We start from the raw sequence: 24,666 nt of genomic DNA, 5'->3' as shown, positions 1-24,666 counted from the left end.
CTGCCAATTCACAGTCAGCCCGTCAATACCCGAGCCGACTATAGACATATAGACGATAGCATCAGAGACATTCATTTCGAATCCAGCTGCTTCGCCAGCTCTCCCTTAAGTTAAGGGTTATTCTCCGTAGTTAAGCATTTGTTTGCTGTGCTACTAATTTTCAACTTTTTTCATAATACAACTTTACCATTAGTACACTCATTTTTCCATGACAGAAGTCCAAGAAGTGTATGAAGATCCAATTCTTCGTCTTGTACGAGACCCTAATCTCAATCGTGATAAAGAAAAACACAACTCGGTGATAAGACTCATAGGAGGATTTCCAATAGCTGAACGTAAGGTGAGCCGATTGTGTCAGTCAACCTTCAGCATACTCCAGACGTTGGAGAAAACGAATCTTATATTCAGAAGCTGGGAGTTTTTGTCTCTTGATTTTAATAGCGATGGCCATTTTGAGATGGAAGACTTGAAAATGAAAGATTTTAATGTTGGCATCGCAGAGAAAGTCATGGCTACTTGCAGGGAGTTGAACAAGAAGGTAAACAAGATATCGAACGACATTGACTACATCACAAAGGCAGCAAGGACTTTGTCTGCAGCTGATTATATCTCAGATAGTGGAACGTTGTTGGCTTCCCTTGTACTAAGGAATATCAAGCTCAAGAATGAAGTCGTTGATAAACTCACGGTATCTTATCTGAAAGCTACATTGATGGTAATCGGCAAAGAGCTTGAAGATATGTTAGATCAGGGTAGCGAGGACACAACTGTAATCAGCTATAAGTCGTTCATTGTCAACTTGTTGAAACAATTGAACCAGGCTATTGATGACGAGGACAACGAGTCCAAGTACGAGTGTTTGGCTCTAATCAACGATATGGAGAAGATGTTTGAAACGTTCAAATTGGAACGGATCAAAGACCTTGTTATTCAAGGTGGAAGCTACGACACTGACGGTAACAGTAGCAAGTCAGACGAGTATACCACTCTCAAGGAACCTCACCACTTGCAACCTAGCCAAAAACACCAGACCCTGCTGAGCCAAGGAAGTTCTAGAGGAACTCCACGTAATTTTGCTTCTGATGAAGATTACGATGAGTATGGGGATTTCGACGGTGTCTCTTTCTATACTCCAACAAATACACCATTAGTCCACTCTATAACGAAAGCTGGCGATGACCATAGTCTGATACACAGGAGAGACTCGTTCTCTTCGCAGTCTACTTCAGGCTTGTTTCCTAAGTCTATTAGCGATGAATTGCCCTATTTGATGACAGCATTCAACTCGGCCAAGAACTTTGAAGAGGACGTCTCTCATTACCAGGAACAAGAAAAAGAAGAATCGGAGACAAACGACAATGAAACAAAGAAGGAAACTTCACCGCCTGCTACAGATGCTCTGGATAAGAAGGAAGCTGTTTCAAACTCAGCCAAACACTTCCTTGGTCATAGCAACCATTTGCCCAACATCTCATTATATTCCAACGCCACTATTCTCCCACAAGTTAGCAACAGACATCCAACGGTGTCTGCTTCCTCTTACGTGCTTGGAAACAGCACTCTTTTGTCAAAACTAGGCATAAAACCACAAGTCATCACAGCAGACTTGCCCCCTTCGCATTCGACAAGATCGGCTCATTCTTATAATAAACCACAGCATACGAGACTATATATTGAAAGCTCGGACCCCGACAAAGACGATAACGAAGGTAACAAAGAAAACAACGATGACAGTCAATTCACTCCATTGACAAAGGCCAATCTTGCTTCACATACCATCTTGAAGTTGGGTAATGTGGACCCCATACCGTTCAATGATGTAGAGTAGAGTTGACCTCGAACTATTTATTTCCTTTACGTATCCATAGGGACTGTAAAATGGACATTAGCATTGACAAACATTGTAGATTTAAGTTATAAGATACTAGAAATTCAACGAAATACAACAGTTGTATAAACTAAAATAGCATATATAATATAACTACGCATCAAGATGTGCATTTGTACAATTCTTTGACGAAGCTTTCACCCCAGAAGCCGGAAGTATACTTGGAGATATAAGTGAAGAGCTTGTTGAAGTTGATAGCTTTCTTTTCTTCTGGTAACGTCAAGCTTTCCTTGATAGAAATGCTCAAGTCTTCTGTATTCCATGGATTGACAATGATAGCTCCATTCAACGATTGCGCAGCACCAGCGAACTCAGACAATATCAATACCCCGTTGTTTTCCTGCTGACAAGCGATGTATTCGTAAGAAACCAAGTTCATTCCGTCTCTTGTAGAACTGACAAGACAGACATCAGACACACGGTACAAGCTTATCAACTCGTCAAAGGGCACGGACTTATGCATATAATGGATAGGTACAAATTCCACGGTTCCAAACTTCCCATTTATCCTACCTACCAACTCGTTAACAGTAGCTCTGAGTGATTGGTACTCCTCTACGTCGCCTCTAGAAGGCACTGCAACTTGGACCAAGACTACTTTGCCGATCCATTCTGGGTTTTCTTCCAAAAAAACCTCGAATGCGTGGAGTTTCTGGGGGACACCCTTGATGTAATCCAAGCGATCTACCCCCACGATAATCTTGGTGTCACCAAAGCGGGACTTCAACTGCTTGATTCTGTCGATAACCGACTGTTTGGTCAAGCCCTCAGTGAACTTGTCGACGTCGATACCGATGGGAAAAGCCCCAATACTGATAGATCTTCCCTGGAACTCAATTCCATTGGGTAAAGTAGTCACGTCGGCTACAATACGCGATACTGAAGACAAGAAGTGTCTGGCATAGTCATAGGTGTGGAAGCCGATCAAGTCACAGCTCAAAACACCTTCCAAGATCTCTTTTCTTACGGGCAAAATTCTATATATTTCTGACGATGGAAACGGCGTGTGTAAGAAGAAACCGATACGGATATTCTTCTTTCTGTTGCCGATTTCTTCCCGCAACATCTGAGGCAAGAGCATCAAGTGGTAATCGTGCACCCATACCATATCGTTGTCATTGACCTGGCCTGCTATTTCTACGGCAAACTGGCGGTTGGCTTCGATATAAGCAGCCCAGGCGTTTTCGTCAAAGTTCATTTCACCCGGATGGTAATGGAAAAGCGGCCAAAGGATTGAATTGGAGAAGCCATTATAGTGCAAATCAGCTATAACGTCACTTAAATAGATGGCTGTACAGTTAAACTTCGACTTCAAGTCGGAATTGACTCTCTCCTGTTCGTCCGCAGGTACTTCCAAACCAGGCCAGCCTAGCCACTGAAATTCTGTTGACTTCTTCAACCCTTGAAGTGCGGTGACTAGACCCCCGGAAGACATCGAGTAGTCGTAGGAGCCGGAGTCAGAACGCTTGATGGTTACTGGAAGTCGGTTGGAGACTACAAGGACCTTGCCGACTACCATGATTTGAATATGGATATAAGTGGAATAGAATTTGAACAGAATCAATTAAGAATAGCTAACTTGATTATAGCTAATTTGTATTCCTTCAATTTATAAGATAGTATATTGCGATGGCTGAAAAATGATAGCCAAGTGGGATAGCCAGAGTGAATCGATAAGGATTGTATGAGACAGAAACGAACAACTGGTTCAGATGTTTGTGTCAATTGAAATCGCGATTGTTGATAGAATATACTATGAACCTTGACTTGAATTTAGAGAAGAAAGTGAATGTGTTGAATTGTGTGGTAAGTGGGATACTTCTGGAACAGGCACTGGTGTAGAAGCCGGCAGTGCACAAGGTCGGAATGTGAGAATTAGTTGATACAGGGAGAGAACTTAGCGAGAGAAGGGAACAGGAAGGGGCGGATCTCTAGCGAGAGAATGAGGGAAGAGAACAACTAAGGATAACTAAAGACTAGAACAATTAAAAGTCTCTGAAATAGAAGTGTCAGAATTAGCCTGAAATACGACTTGTGCTCCTAACTATGGTCTACTTCGAAAATTCTAGGTCTTTCTAGCTAATTGAATGGTATCTCTTCATTCAGTCCACTCACTCTCGTTCTCGCTAATTCTCAGCGCTCTCACTAAATGTCCCTATAAATCTTTTTTCACGCACAAAAATGTATGGAATTCAAGAATAATGTTGACAGTATAATTACAATCAACCACTTCTTTTTTCTTTTTGTTTTTCTTCTTCTGTCCCAGCTATTCTTCAAGACCTCAATATCCAAATGTACAATCCGTACGGAAACGCCGCTGCTGATTTGCAGCAGAACCTGCCTCAACAGAACCAATACCAGTTCCAGGCTCAGCAGAGATCAGGTTTACAACAACAACCAGCCAACTTGCAATATCCCCAACCCCAACACCCTACCTTCCAGCAGAACCAGTTTGGCTTACAAAACCAACAACACCAACAAAACCAACATCAACCTCCTGCAGCAGGTGCTGCCAACCCAAACGTCTACGCTAACTTTTTCAATGATCCGGCTACGTCGCTTGCTTCTCAGTTTGCGCGCAGTGGATTCGAATCTTCCAACCAGTACTTGCAACAGAATTTCGGTTCCTTCATTCCAGGTACATCCGACCTCAAATACTACTTCCAGGTCAGTAACTCGTATGTAACCCGTAAGATCTTGCTCGTACTATTCCCGTACAGAAATAAGAACTGGAACCGTTTAACCAGCCAGGAGGCTACCGGTGACCCTTCACCTAACGGCCAGACTCTGTATGCTCCACCAAGCCACGACGTGAACGCCCCAGACTTGTATATTCCGTTGATGTCGTTTGTAACGTACATTTTACTCTGGGCTGCATTCCAGGGATTGAACGAGAAGTTCCATCCCAAGTTGTTTGGCTACTTGGCCTCGCAGACGCTAGCCTTCTCTGTTGTAGACATCGCCTTCTTTAAGATCGGGTTGTACTTATTGAATTGCTCGCAATCCTCGATGTGGGACCTTGTCGCATTTTCCAGTTACAAATACGTAGTCATCATCGTCTTGTTGTGCTGGAAACATCTCGTGGGAAACGGCTGGGTTTCCTACTTCCCCGTAGTTATTGTATTGACCATCAACTTAGCTGTATTCTTGATGAGATCATTGAAGTTCTTGGTGTTGCCCAATTCCAGTGCCACTGCAAACAGTGTCACCGTGAACCAGAGAAGAATTAGAGTGCAGTTCTTGTTCGTCTACTCGGTCATTGTCCAGGGTCTTATTATCTTGTACATGAGTCGGTAGGAGATTTTTCGAAAGCAACCTGATCATTACAACACATTAACTACTATTCATGGTCTTGTTTAGTATATAGATGAATAAATATTTATAATAAAAAATCCTTAATAGAAATCATTTTCACGTCTACAATTTTACTCGTTAGTGCTGGACCATAACCACAACATTTGCTTCATCTTCTTCATCCAGCAATACAGTTCCAGCCACTGTCATCTTCTTCTAGCCAATAGCTCTGGTTGGTTATAGTATTTTTCTGCGCACGTGATGTCTGACGTCTCTTCTCTCTACGCGTCGGACGCGTTTTGTCCCAGACGAAGAGCCAGATCTGAATACACTATTTCTGTCTAATCAATAAGTAATATCTAGCATTGCAACCATACGGTTTATTTTGAAGGGTCCAAAGCTGGCAGAGGTATTCACCACGCTATATCTATACTTTGAAAAGTTATAGGCTTTTTTGTGGATACAAAAGACCAATTTTTCACTGAATTCCCTCGTTTTCCTTGCATTTTCCCATACTTAACGAATTTCACGAATTTTCCACTAGTACAGCTCAGCAGATTCTGGTCCACAACATAAAATAGGATGTCTACACGAGGAAGAAACAGTTTCAAGGGACTGACATCGGCCCGGTTCGTCAAGAACAAGGTCAATTCGGAGTTCCGCAACCGCCAGCCGAGACAAGACGCAAGAGCCATCGACCCGTATATAGCCAACAACCCCATGCTCAACGATTCCATCACCAAAAAGGAGTTGGTGGCTCGAATAGACGCGTTGGATTCGATGATGGGCTTTTCCCGTATCGAACATGGCGAAGCTGATGGAATGAAACCGCGTAAGGGCTGGTTGGTGAATATGCATGCTACCACTATTCCCAGTGATGAATATCTCACAGGGTACTCTGGTGTAGACTACTATTTCTTAGATGAAGAAGGTGGTTCGTTCAAAACCACGTTACAGTTTGATCCGTATTTCTTTCTAGATCTCATTCCCGGGCACGAGTCGGAAGTGGAGGAGTGGTTGAAGAAGTTTTTGGAGGAATGCCATGTCAAGAACTTATCCCGAGTCATCAAAGAAGACCTCGCCCTTCCCAACCACTTGGTAGGACTCCAGAAGAACTTGATTAAATTAACGTTTCACAATGTCCAGGACTTGTTAGCCGCCAGAAGGTTACTCTCTCCTATTATCAAGGACAATCAGGCTAAGAAGGGCTCCAGAGATATCTACAATGTAATGAACTTCACCAACGGCAACAGTAACAACTCAGATTTTAATGATTCTATAGCTGATCCAGCTACTTTGATAGACGACATGAGAGAATATGACATGCCATACCATGTTCGGGTATCTATTGATATCAACGTCAGAGTCGGTAAATGGTACGATGTGTATGTCAAGCATTCACAAGTAACCTTAGTTGAAGATAAGGATAAGATCGCATTTGCTGATCCTGTAGTATTAGCTTTCGATATCGAAACCACAAAGGCTCCTTTGAAGTTTCCAGATGCCAAAATCGACCAGATCATGATGATCTCGTATATGATAGACGGAGATGGTTTCTTGATCACTAACAGAGAAATAATCTCTGAAGACATTGAAGATTTCGAGTATACGCCTAAGCCAGAATACCCTGGGATGTTTACGATTTTTAACGAACCCGATGAAAAGCACGTCCTAATGAGATTCTACGAACATATAAGGGAGGCTAAACCAACCGTGATAGCAACATTTAACGGTGATTTTTTCGATTGGCCCTTCGTAGAAAATAGAACCAGATTCCACGATATGGACATGTTTGATGAAATTGGCTTCGCAAAAGATAATGAAGGCGAGTATAAGTCCAAGTACTGTGTTCACATGGACTGTTTCAGATGGGTCAAAAGAGACTCGTATTTGCCACAAGGGTCTCAAGGTTTGAAAGCTGTGACAACAGCAAAGTTGGGTTATAATCCGACGGAATTAGATCCAGAGCTAATGACACCATATGCTTACGAACACCCACAGTTACTTTCAGAATACTCGGTTTCCGATGCTGTTGCCACTTACTACTTGTACTTCAAGTATGTCCATCCGTTCATCTTTTCCTTGTGTACGATTATTCCTTTGAACCCAGATGAAGTTTTGAGAAAGGGAACAGGTACGTTGTGTGAGATGTTGTTGTCGGTTCAAGCCTATGAAAATGGCATTTTGCTTCCGAACAAGCATTCCGATCCAATTGAGCGGTTTTACGATGGGCATTTGCTAGAATCTGAAACTTACGTAGGTGGTCATGTAGAGTCTTTGGAAGCTGGAGTTTTTAGGAGTGACATTCCCTATGACTTTAAGGTCGACCCTACAGCCATAGATGAGTTGCTTCATAACTTGCATAGCTCAATCAAATTCTGTATCGAAGTAGAAAACAACAAGAAGATGGAACAAATCACCAACTTCGACGAGGTTTACAATGATATTAAGTCCAAATTGCTAGCATTGAAAGAAACTCCGAAAAGAAAGGAAGAACCCTTGATATATCATGTGGATGTTGCTTCGATGTATCCTAATATCATGACCTCTAATAGACTACAACCAGATTCCATGAAATCCGAAGAAGACTGTGCAGCCTGTGATTTCAACAGACCAGGCAAGAACTGTGATAGAAGACTTCCTTGGTCCTGGAGAGGTGAGTATTTCCCAGCCGAAATGAACGAATACAATATGATCAAGCGAACTTTACAGAATGAAACATTTCCAGCTTCAAGACCTTGGCTTCCTGAGAGGTCATTTGACGAGCTATCCTACACTGAACAAGCAACCTTGATCAAGAAGAGAATCAGTGATTATTCTAGAAAAGTGTACCATAGAGTCAAGAAATCGAAGGTAGTTAATAGAGAGGCTATTATCTGTCAACGAGAAAATCCTTTCTATGTCAACACTGTTATTTCTTTCAGAGATCGTCGTTATGAATTCAAAGGCTTGGCCAAGGTTTGGAAAGGAAAGGTGTCCAAGATTGATAAACATGATTCTATTGCCAGAGATGAAGCAAAGAAAATGGTAGTTTTGTATGATTCCTTGCAATTGGCTCATAAGGTTATTTTGAACTCTTTCTACGGATATGTGATGAGAAAAGGTTCCCGTTGGTACTCAATGGAAATGGCTGGTGTGACATGTTTGACTGGTGCCACAATTATTCAAATGGCTAGAACTTTAGTCGAAAGAATTGGAAGACCTTTGGAACTAGATACCGATGGTATTTGGTGTATTTTGCCCAAGTCTTTCCCAGAGAATTACAATTTGAAATGCAAAGATGGCAAGAAGATTTTTCTTGAATATCCCTGTTCCATGTTGAACTACTTAGTTCATGAACAATTTACTAATCACCAATACCAGGATCTAGTGGATCCAGCCACTTTCAAATACAAAACTAGATCTGACAATTCCATTTTCTTCGAAGTAGATGGTCCATATAAGGCTATGATTTTGCCTACTTCTAAGGAAGAAGGTAAGGGATTGAAGAAAAGATACGCTGTGTTCAATGATGATGGTTCTCTTGCTGAATTAAAGGGATTTGAATTGAAGAGAAGAGGAGAGTTGCAGCTTATCAAGAACTTCCAATCTGATATTTTCAAATTGTTCTTAGAAGGATCTACGCTAGAACAATGTTACCAGGCAGTTGCTACTGTTGCCAATAACTGGTTGGATGTATTGGATACAAAAGGAGGAATGCTTGAAGATGAAGATTTAATCGAACTTATTTGTGAAAATAGAAGTATGTCCAAAAGTTTGGAAGAATACGGAGACCAAAAATCGACATCTATCACTACTGCCAAGAGATTGGGAGAGTTTCTTGGTGAAGAAATGGTCAAGGACGCTGGTTTGGCTACCAAGTACATTATTAGTGCAAAGCCAATTGGTGCTCCTGTGACAGAAAGAGCTGTTCCAGTGTCTATTTTCTCCTCAGACAAGAAGGAGTTTTATTTAAAGAAATGGTTAAAGGATCCTTCTCTTCAGAAGTTTGGTCCTAGAGATGTGATTGACTGGGGATATTACCATGAACGTTTGTCTTCAGTAGTTCAGAAGATTATCACGATTCCGGCAGCATTGCAAGATGTGAAGAACCCAGTACCCAGAGTTGCACATCCAGATTGGTTGCAGAAAAAGATCCACACCAAGGAAGATTCTAGACAACAAAGTTCGATTTCTACTTTTTTCGGTCTGGCCAACAAGAAAGAAGTAATGGAGAAGCAGGTCAAGGAAATTAAAGAGATTAAGGATATAGAGGACTTTGGAGATATAGATACTGTTGGGGCACCCAAGTCAAGAATCGGAAAGGTCGTCTCGAGAAAGAGACGAGCAGCTAGAAACGCGATCGCAGAAGCTGAAGAAGACGAACGTAATAGTGCCATCTTGAATGCACCTTGTCCGTCCATGATAGAAGACTACGAATGCTTCTTACAATATCAAAAAGCCAAGTGGAAAGTGCAAGCTGGCAACAGAGAGAGAAGAAAGAAGATCTTTGGTCTGAATTCTGAATCGTCTCATAGATCGACAGTAGGTGGTATGATCCGTAAACAGGCAGAGAATGTAGCAGGATCGAATTGGGAAATTTTGGAATACAAGGCTGACCCAAGCAAGCCTGGTGAAATCAAGGTACATATTCTGGCTGTTGGTAAGATTCATACCTTTACTTTCCATATTCCGAAGAAGATCTATGCAGCTTACAAATCTGAACTTCAACCCAGAAAGCAGATCAGTGGGTGTGAAATTGAAAGGTCCAACTCGATCTTACCTAATGGACATGATGGTTCGAACTTGTACAAATTAATAATGTCAGAAAGTAGATTCAATGAAGAGATCACTGACGTAGAAAGTGCTCTTCAAGATTCTAATATTCTTGGACTCTACGAGACACAAATTAATTCTGTCGAAAGAGCTATCATTGATTTGGGAAACGTTGTAAAGTTCGATGATACAAGAGTTGGTTCGTTGGGTAAAGGTCTCAAGAATGGTTTCCAGGTTAAAGATTTGAATAGAGTTGAAGGTGCTGAGTATTTGAAACGATTTGAAATGGACATTGTCTACATGTTACACATCGTGACAAACAGTTACGAGTTCTTCACAGTTTTCAAATCTTGGGAAGCGACTGCAGAAATGTACATCTTGAAACCTTCCGCTGGAGCTCAGGAGTTACCACCCAACATCGACAAGATCTACAGAGAGATCTACGAAACTAAGAAGGACAGATTAGGGAAGTTGTACAATATTCTTCAATATCCTGATAATATGAACTTTGAGACTCATTACTACAATGACAGTTCAAAGTTATTCAAGAAGTTGAATGGTGCAATTGGAAAGTTGCATGCATCAAGAAGTAACAAGGCATTATTTGCTGTTCAATCTCCATATTCGTCTAAGATTCTAAATCTTTTGAGTTCTACATCTGATTTCCCTGTCGTTAGGATGAATGTTAGTGAATTGGCGCTACCAGCAGTTGGATGGCAATCCTTGATTTCAATGAGAGTTATCAATCACTATTTCGTTTTGGCAAATTGGATCAAGAATTTAGTAGCCCTTGCCAAGTATGGGAATGTTCCATTGTGCAATTTACAAATCGAAAATGTGGGCTACTTGATAGATATTGAATATGCAAGAAGATTAAGTCAGAACAATATTGTTCTCTGGTGGTCTGCCAATCCATTGCCTGATCATGGGGGATTTGAACTTGATAAAGCTCCTGATTATGAAAATCTTAACTTTCCAACAATCAACAACCCTGAGATTTATGAAACAGCTTGTCTAGAAGTAGAAATTGGAAATTTGACTATCAACACCTTCCTTACAAGCTCTCTCATCAATGAGGCTGAAGGTTCAGATCTAGCTGATGATGGAGTTGTATTCGACAAAAACAATGGTGCATCGACGATTGCGGAGGATTCCTTTTCTTCGCCTGCGTTGTCCATTTTGAGAGGAATGGTCAAGGAGTGGTGGGACGATGCATTAAAGAACAACATTAATGCTGATTCAATGATGAACAGCTTGGTTACTTGGGTGCAAAGAAAAGACTCGTTCCTTTATGATTATTCCTTGCATTACCATATACATAATTTAACAACGAAAGCATTATTACAGTTGATTGGTGAATTCAAGAGAATGAATTCCCAGGTTGTCTTTGCTAATAGAAACAAGTTAATCATTCAAACGACCAAGGTTTCTGTTGAGAATTCGTATGCATTTGGTCAATACATTCTAAAAGCTGCTAGATCAAAGCCTTTGTTTAATTTTTTGGATTTGAACATCATCAAGTATTGGGATATTTTGGTATGGATGGATGAGTTCAACTTTGGTGGCAGGTGTTGTAAACAAATCACAGATGATGATATTCAAGACTTGATGCCTGTCAATAGCTGGCAAATCAAACAATTCTTGCCGGTTATTTTCAGAGACGAATTTGAGGATTGGATGGTTGTCTTTTTGGATGCTCTTACTAAATTCAAGAACGACAAATTAACGGGTAATACTCAATCTGGAACTCCTCGTGTTACACAAATCGTTCATATCCTCAAGGGCCAGAGAAAACTTGAAGCCAAAGAAGAAGAGGAGGAAGATATCTTTAATGGGGTCTTTGAGGTGTTCAGAAAGTCATTGCAAAAGAGAATCGAAAGGATCTACCATCGTCAAAACGAAGCCATTCTCAACCCTGAATTCGCACAAGAGTATGAGTTCCCCAAATTACCAGGTTCCCATTTGCACATGAAGAATCCAGCATTGGAGTTGGTCAAGTTTTTATGTGCTGTATTCGGGTTGTCGAAGAAGAGAACCATTGAGGTCAGAGTATTGAGAAAGGAATTGTTGTCGATCTTTGATATCAAAGAGTTCAGTAGTGAAGCTAATTTCAGGAACCCAAGTACTACATTGAAGGTCCCTCATATTATCTGTGACTATTGTAACTTCATCAGAGATGTGGATTTCTGTAGAGACTCAGAAAAGGATCTCTGGAACTGTTCCAATTGTCACAGACCATACAATCGTGTTTCCATGGAAGAAGAGGTGATCACACAATATATTAAGCTCATTACCAAGTTCTACAGTCAAGATTTCAAGTGTGCAAAGTGTAATTCGGTTAGAGTCGGCAACTTGAGTTTGTTCTGCAAGTGTTCTGGAAAATGGGAGGAGACTATCAGTTATTCGGAAGTCGAGAAGAAATTACATGTTTTTGCCAATATTGCCAATTCGTACAAATTCCAGCTTTTGAAAGGATTAATAGAAGAAGCAGCCTGAGGCATGTTTTGTATAATAGTATAATAGCATTAATAGAAGAAATATTTAAAATCCGATTCAGCAGCGTAGAAGTGTTCAGTCAAGTTTCGGTATGAACGATTGGCACGTTATAGAAGAAGGTATTTGGGTAGCTTATAAGATTACAATCAAGAGTAGTTCGCAGCCAAATCAACTTTAACAATTTACTTTTGCAATCGAATGGAGCGCGAATTTTAATACCAAAACAGAGATGTACTTGCGATTTCAACCATCTTTTCTTTAATCCTTCAACATTTCATTTGTACACCATGCTGGACATTGGGGATCGATTTGACAGTCTCAGGAAAGAAATTTTGTTCCGAGATGACGAGATTGATATGCTCACCAGTTTTGTAGCTGAAGGTGCTGATATCCTGGCACCTTCGTTGATTGTTCATGGCTATAAAGCTATAGGCAAGACAACTACTGTAACAAAATATTTGCAAGCATTAGAGGTAAAGCATACCATAGTTAGATGTGATGAATGCATTACGAGAAGAATTATGTACCAGCGATGTGTTCGTGGCCTTGCTAGAGATAGTGGAGTTCCTGTTAGTAGCTATGGCGAAGAACTGAAAAATCGGATAGGTGATTCTCTCTACAGTTTTATTACAGGCCTACAGCAGTTTTATGAAGACACAGAGTATTCGGAGAGACATGTCTTGGTTTTGGATCGTTTTGATCAGTGTATGGAGCCAGTTCATGAGATCTATGCTGGTTTGATACGTCTTAGAGAGCAGACTAACATTACTAGTTTATCTATAATTTTCATTACCACTGGCGACGACCCTAAAGAGATTGCTACCTTGTCAGTACCGCATATTTATTTCAGACCATATACTGAAGCTGAGGCGACACAGATCTTACAATTGAACCAGTTGTGTCATTTTGGTGTGACCTTCTTGGACGAACATAGTGCCAGCTACGATTTCTGGAAACAGTATGCGAAAGTTATTGTAGACTTGTTCTTTTCGTTTGTTGGGTGCGATATAGCGTTGCTCAAAGACTTCTGTGTCAAGTTGTGGGACAAGTTCATCGAGCCGGTAATCGAAGAAACCTATTCCATCACGGAGTTTGTAAAAGTTCTCAGATACAACAGTGAGTACTTGACAAGTGACAATGTCATTAACAACTCTAGAGTCCGAGTATATGGAGAAGGAAATACAGTGGTTTATGAAGAGGAAAAGTCCGAAGGCAAAGAAGGAGTTCAGGATTTGCCGATCCACTCCAAGTACCTTTTACTTGCTTCGTATTTGGCATCGTTCAATTCACACAAGGACGACATGCACAACTTCTCCAAGATCAAGGCCGTCAAGTACAAGAAACGTGCCAGCTCTGCTGCTTCCAAAAGGGGCCATTTGTCGAAAAGTGATATAGATTCCCGATTACTTTCCCCCTCTTATTTTGATCTTGAGAGATGGTTGGCTATATTGTCTGTTGTCTATAGAACCAATGCTTCATCGTTAAACACTTTGGATTACGAAGAAATTCTCAATTTCCACGAAGACCCAGTAGCCAGGGAAGAAAAGAAGGAGTTAGAGCGTTCCAAGTTCACATTGAGTAGAAATATAGACCTCTACAGTCAGATTTCTACTCTTTTCTCGTTGGGTCTTATCAGTAAGTCGGCATCGTCAGATATCCTAGCAGCTAGAGTTAGATGGCGATGTAACGTCAGTTGGTCAACGATTGAAGCAATTGCTCAGGAATTGGATTTTCCTATCACTGATTATCTACAGGGTGTATAATGTAATGTGTATATTAGTAAAATGTATCATAAGTATATTCATGTCGTTTCGTTAAATTCTACTGTCTCTACGGGAACAAACTCCTCTTCATCTAGTTTACGTACTACAACTTGGTTATTGAAATATGTTTCTTTCCAATGACTCATTTCGTATGCAGAAAATGGGCCGTGGACATTGCTATCGTCAATCCATTGGAATAACCATATCTTTTCGCCATATTCCTCTTCGTTTTCTGCCGATGCTTCTGTTTGAGCTTCATTCTCAGGTTCATCCTCTCTGGTCCTTTTGGTTCCTCTGCCGGAGATTTTGTAATCTTGTCCTGTTTCCTGTTTGTATAGTCTCATGAACTCCTCTCTACTCATATCGTAAGTATCAGTGATGTTCTTTTCGTTGATAAGTTTATCACATAGTTCTGTGATTCTGACAACCAATTTCTTTCTCTGCTTCTCTGTTTCATCAACTTTGTTCTTATTCTTCTTTTTCGGTGCCAATCTAGCCAAAGCCTCCATGGGTGTTTCTGCTGCCTCTAGACATTCGACGAGATCCGTCAATAACTTGTCGGTAGATATTAGTTCTTGGGCTGATTCGACTAGTTTCTTTTCCCTTGCTTTTTCTCGTTGTTCCTGAGCTTTTCGGGCATTGAGCACATCTGACCTCTTGTAATCATTGAGCCATTCCTGTTCAGCATCGGTATGGTTGTCCTCTTCCTGTCGTATATAATTGCCATCCAAGTCGAATTGTCCTTCCAGGGCTTCTTCTCGTAAATTGAAAGCTTCTATTTTAGGCTCTTTCCTCTTTAGCCTTCCACTATTTTGTTCATTGTAATCTTCAATGTTGTTGTAATATTCTACCACTTCGGGGTCATCTTCTTCCGGTTCCTCAGAATCGGAATTCTCATCTGTAGCTAGAGGTACTTCTTCGTCGAATTGGCCAATTCCTTCCTGACGTTCAAACTCATCAATATCAAGAAACTCGGGCTTTTTTGGATCCTTAACATCCTTACAAGGTTCGTCTTTCTCTTCATTATCGCTGGCAAACATGTCTTCGTCCAGGACATCTTCCTTCTCTCCATTTGCTTTCTCGGCATTTTCTTTTTCATTCTCATAGTCCTCATCTGAAGAATCAGAATCGTAGTTAAGTCGCAAATCACGACGGTGCCTCTGTTTGTATCGCTTGTTGTTGCCCAACACATCTACCTCCACGTCCACATTTTCGTCGTCAGAGTGACCATCTCCTCTGGAATCACCCATATTTTCACTCCTTATCTTGTGTACCATCGCTGGTTAAAAGTGAAAAATGAAAAGTTCTGTTTTTAGCATACATCAGATCTCATTGCGACTGATTGCGACTCCAGTATTTTCAGCCTAACTAATCCGATAACATTTTGAACTCTTCAGGTTTATTCTACCAAATTTTAACTGCTTCAATTGCTTCACATTTGTATACAATCGACATGGATGTACATAGAGAAGACATTGATATCAGCATAGACACGGACGAGGTTCTAAATGTGGAAGAAGAGTATTACCAGAAAGGGTTTCGTGAAGGACAGGAACAGTCTACTAGACAGCAGGAGATGGAAGGAAAAGAATACGGATACCAGACTGGATTTCAGCGTTTCTTGATTGTGGGCTATATAGATGGATTGGTAGAGCACTGGAGTCGAAATATCCAAACCTATGAAGCTTCAGCTCTGGTCGCTAATCACTTGAAACAGTTAGAGGCTCTCATCAAAGATATTCCTATTACTAATGGCGATGAGGAAGTAGCACATTATGAAAAATCTGTAGCTAAGGCCAGGAACAAGCTCAGAGTGATAGCGACTTTGGTAAAGGAAACATCCAAAATCGCCAAGCTTGATGAACTTATCAAAGAGGTTGGTGGTCAGCTTCAAGTCAGTGAAAATGTAGATGATATGTGGTAAGAGAAATCGAATAATGTCAAGTTCATTAATCTCAATTTAATTGATGTTAGCATTTGGAAGAGAAGTAGAAGAATGTTAACTTGGACTATTACAGATTGGTTGTCACCTTAATTACAGTGTATAATACTGAACAACCGTTCATTGATCCCAAATGTATATAACTAATGTAACAATGTAGAACTAAAAACTGAAGTCGAAATCCAACGACTTCAACTTGCTTTCCAATTTATAACTCAAGATTCCCCCCAATGGGCAATCATTGACTCCTATGATCAACTGTTCGCCATGTCCTCCTTCTATTGGTGCAAAATTCAATCCCGTGCACTTGCCAATGAAGTCAATTGATTGTACACGAGACTGGAGGGATTCCTCGGACGATGTAACCAAATCTTCCAACTGAATAATTCCAATATGATCCAAGCTCTCAGCCCATGATATGTACTCACCTTTATGACTAAATTTACAGTTTCTTACGGGCCCACCATTATGGCAGTCTGATGAACCTAATGAGCCACTCCAACAATATAGACTCTGGTCTGAATTACGTTTATCCCACAATCTGACTGTAGTGTCTTGGTTTCCTGTCAATAAAAGGTTTTCATTTGCAGACGACCAGTCACAGCTGAATCCGTAATCGCAATGGCCCACAAATCGTTGACTCTCGTTTTCAAAGTTGTGCTGACTCATTCTCGTATCTATGACGAACGAATTGAGATGATCTCCAGTGACAAATAACTCATTGGGACTAGATGGACTAAGAGAAGCACAGTTGATTGCAAATGGTAAATCTACCATGTTATTACTGACTTGGCTTGTTCTTATATCGAATACCCGCAAACTATGGTCGTTGGAAGAAACGATAATCTCGCTATCTCTTTCGTCGATGATGATATGGTTGGTTATTCCATCGCTATTGCTAGTCAAATGGTATTCTCCAACAGTTTTCACGTTGTCAGAGTCTGAAACATCCGATAGTATAAATCCTCCTTCGAATGTTCCGCATGCTAAGTATTTGTTGGTACAAGTTAAGGTTGATATCCTGTTGTTGGAGTTTTTGGGTAAATCACGTGAATCTATTAAGCAATCCAACTTCATGGATCGTGACCTTCTGCTGAGTCTGTTATCAGGCATGAGTCTGTTGATCTTGAAAAATGTATGGTATTCTTCACTGGAAGGTGGTGGAAACGATCCTGAGTTCAAAAAGTTGTTTTGTACAGTCTGGAGATTGTGGTCGTGGTAGTAGCTCAGTGGATAATATATGCCATTCGCTATATTCGTGCCACAACATATTAGATTCCGAAGCTGAAAATGGGTGATATGGAGCTTTAATTTACTGTAGAACTTGTCGAACTTGAAGAAGTCCGTGTTTAGGTTGTATGACTTTTTGGAAAGATGCTGGAAAAGTTAGTATAAAGTAGACTAAAAACTGGATTTAATGAAGTCTTAAGGAAACATCAAAGGAAATCACAATCGCTTAATGAATGAAACTGCTATTATGAGAGAATAAGTGTAGTTTTCAGAATTGATATTTCAACCCGGAAGACATAACAACAGGATGATATCACGTAGTTCAGACATTTTACCCTATTTTCTCTTCTTTGAATCTTCTTTCCTTTTCTTTACTTAGTTACTCTTTACTTACCTTGATGGCTTCCTCGCGAGAGCCAGGGATGTTATGGAACCAGTTGTCCTTGCCTACTCTGACTCTGTCCATATAAAACTTGTTTCTGAGACCCCGCGGCCATGACACGCCTTGTGAGTCTGTTTTAACCAATGACTGTATCGAAAATGGCAAGTTGTCTTCGCGGATTTTGAGCGAGTTCAAAATGCTGAGGATATCTGCCTTGGATAAATGAGAATTTTCATCGTACAATAGATTGTATAAGAAAGTGAGGGATTCTGATTGGTTTAGCTCGAACTCATGGTATGACTGGATTGAGTTGGAGTTTGCTTCGCCTTCTTCCGTTTCGGAAGACGGTAACGGTATCAACACTTGGTGGTGATCATCGCTGGAAGGGTTGGTGTCAGTATATGAAGACTCATTGAAATGGAGATCTGCACCTCGGAGAAGTCCGGTGGTTCGCCGGCGCTGGTCGGATGAAAGCTCGACAGCCATGTGTACGATAGGACTGTTGTAAGATATACACTGAAATCGTTCTACAAAAAGTGGTGGACGAGTTTTTGTACAGTTGCAAAAAGAATGTAAAATGATATCACAAATGTTAGCCAGAAAAACTTGAAATCTGTGGATAGGGTGATAAGTCACGTGGTGAGAGATCTCCAGATCATAGGTTTGCTATGATATGACTATTTAAGAATATTTGTCATACGTAGTGGTCCTGCTGTTAGCCGGTCGCTTAAGTTGAAAATGGTCACTTAAGTTGAAAATCATTATTCTATAGAAAACAAGTTTTTGAAAATTGTTGGCATCTTCATATATTCTATTTTGTCTGGGGTAGAGTAGCGATCCAGTCTATGAAGAGTGGTTTCGGCACTTGAAAAAGATGCAGAAGTGAATAAAGGACATTTGTGTATGAAGACATGGCAATTAGTCTTATACATTATGAGATAGGATACTGTCGGGATATGTATGAAATCGTGTAGAATTTATCTCGCTTGTACGGGTTCAAGTAGCATATATATTCTGATTATGCATTCTTTCAATAGGATTCTTTCAAAAAGGCTATTTCCAAAAATATCCTCAGAATGGCACGGACCCCGCAGAGTGGTTCGGAGAATTTTGCTTGCTTAGAAACAGATTTACTAGTCTAGCACAATGCTGGGCTAATATCACAACTTCTGGGTGAATAGGAGAAATAGATTTCATATTCTACAATGCTACTAGTTCGTATCTGCCGAGGAATGTACGGTGGTACGGTTTTGTTGATTGTTTGTTGAATTTTGGAAATAAAGAATGGAATCTACGGATATTTTTCCACACGTATACTCTGACAGCTTCAGGTAGTTCAAACTCCGGTGTTCCCAGCCATATTCACAATTGCAGAGCCATTGCAAAAATGCCCTGGTCTCCTGCATAAGCCTGTCTGATTGTGCAATCTCCCTCTTTAAGAAGAGTGGCTCATCCACCCTGCTGCAGTAGATTTCATACTCCGTCAACTCCTCGTGTAGCTGAGTCACACGTCGGAATAGCGAGCTCCTGCCAAACCCAAGTAGCACAACGGGCTCCTGTTACCGCGAGATACTGCAATAGGGAACCTTATATGGCATTCAAGGCCAGCTTTCACGATGCCCTAGCCTTGACATTTGGAAGTCGGCTTGACTCGCCTATTTGCTTATTATGGAGCACTGAACATTTCTTTTGTGTATCGGGGTACACAAGATTAACTCCGATTTGTTCTATCTTGGTTTTGGTTCATCCTGTAGTTATTCCGTTTTCAATCCAAAGTGCACACAAAATTCGTACAGAACTTTCGTATATAGCATCAACATAAATTTCTATGCTTAGAGGAAACAGAGGTTGTATTCTCCTGTTTTCACATGTCAGTCGTTTCTACCCCTATATCCTACAAACAGAGACTCAAGTAATCTTTGAAGACGTTAACGTCACCATCCGGAGCAATTTGCTCCATTGATCGCTGTCTACTTGATATGCGCAGAAAATATTCTCCGTAGATTGCGCTTTGGGAAAAAATTTCTCATCATTATGGTACGGCACCAAAAAGGAACGTTTTACGAGCCCCAGTGATAGCGATTAGATACTTGCCCCTACTTAAAGCTTAGCCATATATTTAGACAGGAATTCGCTGCATTTTTTCATGCTGTCTCGCATGCATTTTCTTGTTCCATTCTTTTTTTTTCTTGGTTCTTCACTTAAAATCATTTAGATTATGGAGAGCGATCAGAACACTATAGAAACCGATGAGCTCAAACCTCAAAAGAGACTATTTAGTTTCTTGCTCAAAAACAAAGTGGTTCCGGTTCCCGAGGAATCAGAGCGTAAGATCTATCCTTTCCCCACTGCCAATATCTTCAGTAAGATTTTCTTCTGGTGGTTGTTCCCGATTTTGAATGTCGGCTACAGAAGAACATTGCAACCACAAGATTTCTTTGTACTTCCTGAAGAATATAAAGTCGATGCCTTTGTTGAGAAATTTGATGCATGCTATGAACGCGAACTTGAATATTCCCGGAAGAAACATTTGCAACAGAAATGCAAAGAAAGAGGTGAAACGTTGGAAACCTCAACTGTAGCTCCTGACATTGATCTTGAGGATTATGTCTTGTCCAAATTCAGTTTATTGTTCATCATATGTGTGGCATTCAAGAGGAATTTACTCTTCTCGGCCTCATTATCTACAATTACTGCAGCTATAGTCTCTTGTACTCCTTTGATTCTTAAAAAGTTAATAGCGTATTCGGAAAGCAAATCATTAGATCCTTCCTTGAATCCAGCAAAGGGTGTCGGGTACGCTTTTGGAGTAGTGATCTTTCTGTTGGTTTCCGGCATTACCATGAACCATTTCAATTACCAAAGTTTGCTCATGGCTGCGAAGGTCAAATCTTCGTTGACTCATGCTATTACAAGAAAGTCTTTTAAGTTGAGCAACGCCTCGAAACACAAATTCCCTGATTCTAAGATAACTTCTATGGTTACAACAGATCTTTCTAGAATCGAACTTGCTTGTGCATATACTCCATTTTTACTTTCTCTTCCTCTTGGAATTGTAATCATTATCACTATTTTAGTCCTTAACATTGGTGTTGCTGCTGTTGTTGGTGTTGTTGTCTTGCTTATATTTTTGGCAGCAGTTTCGTATTCGACTTCCCAGTTGTACCGATTCAGAACTGTTGTCAGCAAACTAACTGATATTAGAGTTGGTTTGGTTAAGGAACTTATCACCAACTTGAAAATCATCAAGTTCTACTCATGGGAAATTCCATATTTATCAAATATTGTCAAGAGTAGATCCAATGAAATCCAATACATTTTGAAGATTCAAAAATTGAGAAACATTATTTATGCTGTTGCCATGTCTTTAACTGGTATCACTGCCATGATTGCCTTCTTGGTAATGTATGGAATTGAGGGAGCAACAAGAAACGCTAGTTCTATTTTCTCGTCTGTTTCTTCGTTTGAAATTTTATCCTGGTGTATGAATTTCATTCCAGCTTCTATTTCTGTTACTGCTGACATGCTTATGGCGTTGAAGAGAATTGGTTTATTTTTGTCTGCTGAGGAAATCCAGCCAAAAGACAACTACATCACCAGATGTGAAGCAAAGAACCCTTACGCTATTCAAGTTACTGATGCTGATTTCATGTGGGAGAGTTTTGAAGATGAGGATGAGCAGGATAATAATAAAGAAGGTCAAGCATCTTCTCCCGATATTGAAATGGAATCACTTGACGATTCGAACAAACCGCTGACTTTCCAAGGTTTGAAGAATATTAATCTTAGTATCGCAAAAGGAGAATTTGTTGTTATCACTGGTTCAATTGGTACTGGTAAGTCGTCTTTGTTAAGCGCAATCGCCGGAATCATGAATTGTGAAAGTGGCCTAGTCGAAATCAATGGATCCTTGATGCTTTGTGGTGCCCCATGGGTTCAAAATGCCACCATCAAAGAAAATATCACATTTGGTGCTGTATACGATCGTGAATTATATGATGAAGTTGTTTACGCCTGTTCTTTGCAACAGGATTTGGAAAACTTGCCTGCTGGTGATTTCACAGAGGTTGGAGAACGAGGCGTTACTTTATCGGGGGGCCAAAAGGCTAGAATCAATTTGGCCAGAGCCGTCTACGCCAACAAGGATATTATTCTAATGGACGATGTTTTGTCTGCTGTTGATGCCAGAGTTGGAAAGCATATGGTGGAACAATGCTTCTTGGGAATTCTTAAATCTAAAACAAGATTGTTGGCTACTCATCAATTATCTTTGATTGGTTCTGCTGATAGAATTATTTTCATGAACGGTGATGGTACTATTGAAGTTGGTACTATGGAACTGCTCTTGCGTACCAATGATGATTTCAGGAAGTTGACAGCATTCAGTGAGGCTGAAGAAACCAAGGTTGAAAAGTCTCCAAGCAAGAACGTGGAAGAGTTCGATATTGGTGAAGAATTAATTCCAAACTATAAGAAGATGACTGATAAAATCGAAGGTCTTACAAGAAGGAAGGCAAAGCAGAGCGAACTTGGTGATGATGAAGACACCGAAGCCACCTTCAGAGATATTGCGGAGAATAAGGATGCTTCCAAGGGTAAATTAATTGTTAATGAAGAAAGAGCGGTCAACCGATTAAAGGGAGAAATTTATTTGAATTATTTGAAATTTGGATCTGGAAGAGTAACTCCGTGGGGATTTCTTTTGGTTTTTGGAACATTGTTAAGTTTATCCACATTCTGTGATATTTTCAGTAACACCTGGTTGTCATTCTGGATCTCAAGAAAATTTGATAAGTCCGACGGGTTTTATATTGCCTTTTATGTGTTATTCAATATTCTTTGGGTGATATTATTAACCACGCAATTTATTCTGTTGATTACCATGACTACGAATTCTTCAAAAAATTTGAACATGATGGCAGTGAAAAAGATTATGCATGTTCCTATGTCTTTCTTGGATACAACACCAATGGGAAGAATTTTAAACAGGTTTACCAAGGATACTGACGCTTTGGATAACGAAATCAGCGAGAATTTGAGATTATTTACTGTATCTTTTGCCAAACTTATTGGAATGGTTATTCTCTTCTTGGTCTATTTGCCATGGATTGCTCTTGCCTTGCCAGTAATCGGCATACTTTTCTTACTTGTCTGCAACTATTACCAAGCCTCTTGTAGGGAAGTAAAGAGATTGGAGGCGGTTCAGCGTTCTTTTGTGTTTGATAATTTAAGCGAGTCCTTGTCTGGTATGACAACTATCAAGACGCTCAAATCGGAAGAAAGGTTTATTAACAGAGGTAACCAGAGACTCAACACTCTTAATGAAGCTAGTTTCTTGTTGAATGCTCATTTGAGGTGGTTGGCTATCCAACTTGACCTGGTTACGCTTGTTTTGGTTTTGGCCATTGCACTTCTATGCGTAAATGGTGTATTCAAATTAAGTCCTGCTACCGTCGGATTACTTTTAACCTATTCCCTTCAAGCAACTGGAGAAATGTCGAATTTCTTCAGATTATTTACACAAGTGGAAAATGAATTCAATTCGGCAGAGAGAATTTGTCACTATGCATTAAAATTACCACAAGAAGCAGCCTATGAACACGAAAACAATGCTCCACATAGGGAATGGCCCCAAAATGGAGAAATCGAATTTGAAAATGTTTCCATGGCTTACAGACCAGGGTTGCCCATGGTTATAAGAGATTTGAGCTTCAAGGTAAAGTCAAGCGAGAAAATTGGTATTTGTGGTAGAACTGGTGCTGGTAAATCGTCGATTATCACAGCCTTGTATCGTTTGAGCGAACTTGATCAAGGCCGTATAATTATTGACGGTGTCGACATTGCCAACATTGGCTTGAGAGATTTGCGTTCAAAGCTTTCAATTATTCCACAGGATCCAGTTTTATTCAATGGCACTGTCAGAAAAAATTTGGATCCATTTGATGAACATGACGATGCATACTTGTGGAAGACATTGAAAAGAGCTGGTATATTTAGTGACGAAGAAATAGCCCAAGCGGCAGAATATAACAAGGAAGAGAATTCGGGAGCGGAATTGTCCAAATTTCACTTATATCAGAATGTGGAGGACGACGGCGCAAATTTCTCTTTGGGTGAGAGACAATTACTCGCGTTTGCTAGAGCACTTGTTAGAGATACTAAGATTCTAATTTTAGACGAAGCCACATCATCCGTGGATTACGAGACGGATAGCAAGATCCAGAGCATAATCGCCAAGGAGTTTGCTGACTGTACGATTTTGTGTATTGCCCATAGGTTGAAGACAATTCTCAGCTACGATAGAATCCTTACCTTGGATAAAGGCGAAATTAAGGAATTTGGTACGCCCGTGGAACTTTTTAACTCCGACGGAGGTATATTCAGGCAGATGTGCGACAAGTCAAACATCGGCATTTCCGATTTCGTCCTTTAGAATTTTCTTTTTATCTATACGTTTATCCCGAAATTTAGTTAGAGACTTAAATTTGTTCAATATAAATGTTTTTTTCCCGAGATTTAATTACAAAAATGGATAATACAATGCACGGCCAAAAATAAATTCTGCTTGTTTATGTGCCAGTACGCCTGCTTAGCGTGAGTGTAAGAACCCGAGATGCCGATAAGACATAAGCTATGGCTTATTTGGAATCAAGCTTCTGCAGCCGCGCTGCAGGAAGAAAATTGTTTTGGGGCAAGTCTGCTAATTACGACGACAGCAACGTCGATCAGGGCTAGGCACAACTGTACAGTATGTATGTTTGAATGTAGAAACTCGATACGGCTGTCAGATACTTCGGAATTGACACCAAAGAAATTTGCTATACGAAAGAAGCTGAAAATGGAAGGAGTTACGACATTGTCTCCTGCATGGTTTAGAGGCTATGAGCATGCCACACATGCAGTTGTGTATGTACCT

The 24,666-nt window shown here is 40.3% G+C and overlaps 9 protein-coding genes across 9 annotated transcripts; 6 read left to right on the top strand and 3 right to left on the bottom strand. All coding sequences in view use genetic code 12, as the record gives it.

Moving 5' to 3' along the window:
* Positions 1–202: 202 nt before the first annotated feature.
* On the top strand, positions 203–1,828 carry PICST_42172 (predicted protein; the record flags this gene model as incomplete). The annotated part of the gene is made up of 2 exons (XM_001383008.1): positions 203–978; positions 1,018–1,828. Coding segments are annotated over 2 exons (1,587 nt in total), but the record flags the coding sequence as incomplete, so codon positions are not given.
* Positions 1,829–1,988: 160 nt separating this feature from the next.
* Positions 1,989–3,407, bottom strand: TPS1 (Trehalose-6-phosphate synthase; the record flags this gene model as incomplete). Its single annotated transcript, XM_001382463.1, has 1 exon — positions 1,989–3,407. One exon carries the CDS (start codon positions 3,405–3,407, stop codon positions 1,989–1,991), a length of 1,419 nt encoding a protein of 472 aa, XP_001382500.1.
* Positions 3,408–4,178: 771 nt separating this feature from the next.
* PICST_70293 (predicted protein) lies at positions 4,179–5,290 on the top strand. Its single transcript, XM_001383007.1, has one exon. The coding sequence runs from the start codon at positions 4,181–4,183 to the stop codon at positions 5,183–5,185; it is 1,005 nt and encodes a 334-aa protein (XP_001383044.2). The 5' UTR covers positions 4,179–4,180; the 3' UTR covers positions 5,186–5,290.
* Positions 5,291–5,545: 255 nt separating this feature from the next.
* POL2 (DNA-directed DNA polymerase epsilon, catalytic subunit A) lies at positions 5,546–12,480 on the top strand. Its single transcript, XM_001383006.1, has one exon. It carries the CDS (start codon positions 5,765–5,767, stop codon positions 12,431–12,433), a length of 6,669 nt encoding a protein of 2,222 aa, XP_001383043.2. The 5' UTR covers positions 5,546–5,764; the 3' UTR covers positions 12,434–12,480.
* A 291-nt stretch (positions 12,481–12,771) lies between these two features.
* Positions 12,772–13,896, top strand: PICST_54065 (predicted protein; the record flags this gene model as incomplete). Its single annotated transcript, XM_001383005.1, has 1 exon — positions 12,772–13,896. A coding segment is annotated over one exon (1,125 nt), but the record flags the coding sequence as incomplete, so codon positions are not given.
* Positions 13,897–14,234: 338 nt separating this feature from the next.
* Positions 14,235–15,389, bottom strand: PICST_54624 (predicted protein; the record flags this gene model as incomplete). Its single annotated transcript, XM_001382462.1, has 1 exon — positions 14,235–15,389. A coding segment is annotated over one exon (1,155 nt), but the record flags the coding sequence as incomplete, so codon positions are not given.
* Positions 15,390–15,649: 260 nt separating this feature from the next.
* Positions 15,650–16,120, top strand: PICST_40637 (predicted protein; the record flags this gene model as incomplete). The annotated part of the gene is made up of 1 exon (XM_001383004.1): positions 15,650–16,120. The coding sequence occupies one exon, from the start codon at positions 15,650–15,652 to the stop codon at positions 16,118–16,120; it is 471 nt and encodes a 156-aa protein (XP_001383041.2).
* Positions 16,121–16,243: 123 nt separating this feature from the next.
* BUB3.2 (Mitotic spindle checkpoint protein BUB3, WD repeat superfamily) lies at positions 16,244–18,236 on the bottom strand (the record flags this gene model as incomplete). The annotated part of the gene is made up of 2 exons (XM_001382461.1): positions 16,244–17,515; positions 17,763–18,236. 2 exons carry the CDS (start codon positions 18,234–18,236, stop codon positions 16,301–16,303), a joined length of 1,689 nt encoding a protein of 562 aa, XP_001382498.2. The 3' UTR covers positions 16,244–16,300.
* Positions 18,237–19,968: 1,732 nt separating this feature from the next.
* PICST_40574 (oligomycin resistance ATP-dependent permease) lies at positions 19,969–24,183 on the top strand (the record flags this gene model as incomplete). The annotated part of the gene is made up of 2 exons (XM_001383003.1): positions 19,969–22,246; positions 22,316–24,183. The coding sequence occupies 2 exons, from the start codon at positions 19,969–19,971 to the stop codon at positions 24,181–24,183; spliced, it is 4,146 nt and encodes a 1,381-aa protein (XP_001383040.2).
* Between the last annotated feature and the right edge of the window lie 483 nt (positions 24,184–24,666).

This window comes from Scheffersomyces stipitis, chromosome 2, assembly GCF_000209165.1.
Source record: "Scheffersomyces stipitis CBS 6054 chromosome 2, complete sequence".
Lineage (NCBI taxonomy): Eukaryota > Fungi > Ascomycota > Pichiomycetes > Serinales > Debaryomycetaceae > Scheffersomyces > Scheffersomyces stipitis.
The sequence above is the reverse complement of the archived record's forward strand: the minus strand, read 5'-3'. Positions and strand labels throughout refer to the sequence as shown.